General features: G+C 43.0%; 1 protein-coding gene across 1 annotated transcript; it reads left to right on the top strand.

Annotated features, from left to right (window-relative positions):
* Window positions 1-2,904: 2,904 nt before the first annotated feature.
* Window positions 2,905-3,270, top strand: LOC147489268 (uncharacterized). The gene has a single exon (XM_086574600.1). It carries the CDS (start codon window positions 2,905-2,907, stop codon window positions 3,268-3,270), a length of 366 nt encoding a protein of 121 aa, XP_086430726.1.
* Window positions 3,271-3,491: the final 221 nt, after the last annotated feature.

Consider the following 3,491-nt stretch of genomic DNA (forward strand, 5'->3'; position numbering starts at 1 on the left):
CGGTAATGCAAATAATGTAAATTACTACGGCGATTATATGTAGGTAAACAAAAATAGAGAAACAGGAGAGAGTTAATCATACTCATGCAAGAATCATTTTTTAACAGTTTATATTACCACATCACTACATCTCTAATTCGTCTCGTGTTCGGGGACGACGTCGAGTATTGATCCCTAGCGCATGCCCATATCTCTGAGCCGCATCACACTAGCATAAGGAGTTGAACTAATATTTCATCTCTGGAATATCATTTCAGCTCTGCTCGATTCCACATCACCGGACAAATTGGAGAGTCGTGCGAAACCATAGAGTCGCTACAAACATTTTGGGTCGCGCCCGAGACTGTTCTATAGCATCAGCACTCCAAATTTGTACAGTCTTAGTCATTTTGGGACCGGATGTCTAATTTATGCCTAATTCCTAAGTAGTGATTCTAGAATATTAACGAGTCAATCCAGATTCTCACACGAGCAGCATAACTCTCCCCCTGAGGGGGGGGGGGGATTAGCTCATGGTCATTGAAGGAATAATAAAACTTGTTGTAGACATTAAGTAAATAAATGCAGGACAAGAATTAAACTAGAAAAGAAATGACTGTTATTAAGGGTAAAATGACTTACAGTATTTAAGCTGTTGGAATGAAAATGAAGAAATGTAAGTGCTGAATTAAAACTAACTACTGCTAAACGGAAGCTAGAGCATAAAATGCTGAAGGAAAATATATGAAGGCTACCCCCTCATATATATAGGCTGGAGACTAGAGAAGGATTTAATTGAGTTTTGGCCGTTTCTCCATTTGAGACATTCAAAACTTTGATATTCAAAGTTTTGTTTTCACGTGACTTCCTTTAAACCAAAGTTTTGTTTATGAAACAAAACTTCATTTAATGTTTCGTCCTTTTGTGCTTTGTAATTGTCCTTTTGCTCAATTTCATTTCCATCTTTGAACAGGTACGTGTCTTCTCTCATTGCAAGGTGGCACAATTTTGTGACCATCTCTTGCCACCTGCCTATGCTGACTCGTCATGCCTTTTGGCCCCGCCGAGTGGGTCCACTTAGTATGTCTAGTGGCGGCACCGATTTTGGCGTTTTTACAACTTTCTGTCTTTGCGTAGAGTTTGTCGCCCTGGTCGCTCTGGCAGTTCACTAGCCAACGTCGGCACCCAAATTTATCAGATTTGAGCTTCGGAAGTTTGATACTTCTTTATATGTGGACCCGTTCTGCACTGGTTTTGTTCTTTTGAAAACTTCGACTCTAGTTAGGCTCTATTGGGCTTCACTGGGGTTGAGTGGAAAACTTCAAATATTCGAGTATTCCCGTACTTCGATGCATGTTTTATCATTATATTTATTTTAAATGCGGAAACCTGTAAAAGTACGAAAATATAATTATTACATGATTATTAAACACATAATCGACCAAAATGCTATGTCTCTCGGGGTTTAATATTACAGTTTTGGGTGCTTATCACTGAGAAATGAAAGGGAGTCCACCCAGGCAGAAATAGAGCGGAGGGATCTGCAAGGTAGTGAAATGGAGGGGGAGAATGAAGAATTTCCACCCGTGGGCGTGGAACAAATAGCGGGCAGTATGCTGGAGGTTGTACATGCGATGATTGAGAAAGATAGGGAAGCGAATCGTGGAGCAGAAAAAGTGAACCAGAGTGCAGCGCAAAAAGAAGCTGTGAGTCTTAATAAGAATCCATTGGCAGATTCGATTTGGAATTCTGAAGTGCCTAAGAGGTTTAGCCAACCACGGTTTGAAAGGTATGATGGGAAAGGAGACCCGACAGATCATCTGCATCACTTCTGGCAATAGATGCCGTTATGGCAGGAAGGCAAGTATGATGGACTCCGATGCATGATGTTTTTGGCAAGTCTTAAGGGAGGAGCCTCAGACTGGTATTACCGGTTAGCATCGAGGAGCATCAGCAGATTTGAAGAGTTAGAGCGCGCCTTTGTCAATCACTTCATACACCAGAAGCGGAGGGTGGTTGATATCACGACCCTATTCAATATCAAGCAGCGGTCCGCGGAATCATTGAGGGAGTTTTTGTGTAGATTCAAGGAAGAGACACTGAGAGTGGAAAATTTGGATGAACATACATCGGTCATAACCTTTCAGCATGGTTTGAGGCAAGGAACTAGAGTCCATGAGTCGGTTTCCAAGATTTAAATCACCACTTTGCACGCTTTGTACCCGAAGGTAGAAAAATACATACGACATGAGGACATAATGCAGAGAAACGCAAAGGAACAGAAGAGATCGGGGAAGGCAGTACAGGCTGTGGACAAGGATGACCGGAGGGATAAGAGTAGTAGAGAGGAAAGAGAAAAGATATCATACAGAGGGCAGAGCCGCAGACCAGAGAGGACTGGTGATCGTGGTAGGAGGGACATTCGAGAAAGAAAACCGTACCGCGAGATAGAGCAAACTCCGCTTAACATGCCTCTAGAGGAGATCTTGCTGCAAATTAAGGGGCTTTAACATAAGGTCCGCGAGCACGCCAGGAGAGATAGAAGGGAAACTATTTTGCGCATATCATCAGATCCAGAACCACGCAACAAATGAATGATATGCATTGAAGTGGTTGGTGGAGAGGATGATTGAAAAAGGAATGCTCAGAGAATTTGTCACTGAGGTGCGTCAAGTTGAGAGGTTGCCGACACCTGGAAGAATCTTAGGTATTATCAACATTATTTTTAGCGAGGAAACACTTGGGAGAAATGTACACCGCGAAAAGATCAGAAAGACAACAAGTCTGCGGTAGGTCAATGAAGTGGTAAGCATACCGCGGTTAGTCAGTGGAACCGCGAAGGACGATGAAACCATAATGTTCACCCCAAAGGACCTAGAGTCAGTAATTTCACCGCATGAAGATGCATTGGTAATCACTATATCAATGGGAAATTATCTGGTAAAGAGGGTGTTGATAGACTGCGGAAGTTCGATGGATCCGCTATTTAAAGGAGCCATGGAGGAAATGAACATCGATAGAGACCAGATGAAAGCACCACAAACGAATTTGTTTGGGTTCAATGGCAGTATGACCAAGCCCATGGGGGAACTAGTTTTACCAGTAACTGTTGGTCTAACGACTGTATTCACAAAGTTCATGGTGGTGGACACTAACTCCCCATACAATGCAATCCTAGTGAGGCGATGGATTCATGAGATGAGGGCAATTCCATTGACATATTACCAGGTAATCCGTTTCCCCACAAATGGAGGGATGTATGAAATAAGAGGGGATCAAGTGGCTGCGTAGAACATCCACCAGGTGACAGTAAAAAATATGATCCGAGGAATGAAAGGAGAGGGCGCGGCTTAGGAGCCTGGAGCTGCATAGCAATTACAGGAAGCGGCTTTAATGGCAATATACAAGCCTCCACCTGGACCGAAATCTTTAGATGAGATTGAGATAGTGAACCTGGGGGTAGGAGACGAGGAGAAATTTACTTCGGTGGGGTCTGAATTGCCAGATATATG

This window comes from Coptis chinensis, chromosome 7 (genome assembly GCF_015680905.1).
Source record: "Coptis chinensis isolate HL-2020 chromosome 7, ASM1568090v1, whole genome shotgun sequence".
NCBI lineage: Eukaryota > Viridiplantae > Streptophyta > Magnoliopsida > Ranunculales > Ranunculaceae > Coptis > Coptis chinensis.

Bases quoted from the DNA above. Each gene is read 5' to 3' on its own strand.
- LOC147489268 (XM_086574600.1), top strand. From the start codon at position 2,905: ATGGGAAATTATCTGGTAAAGAGGGTGTTGATAGACTGCGGAAGTTCG.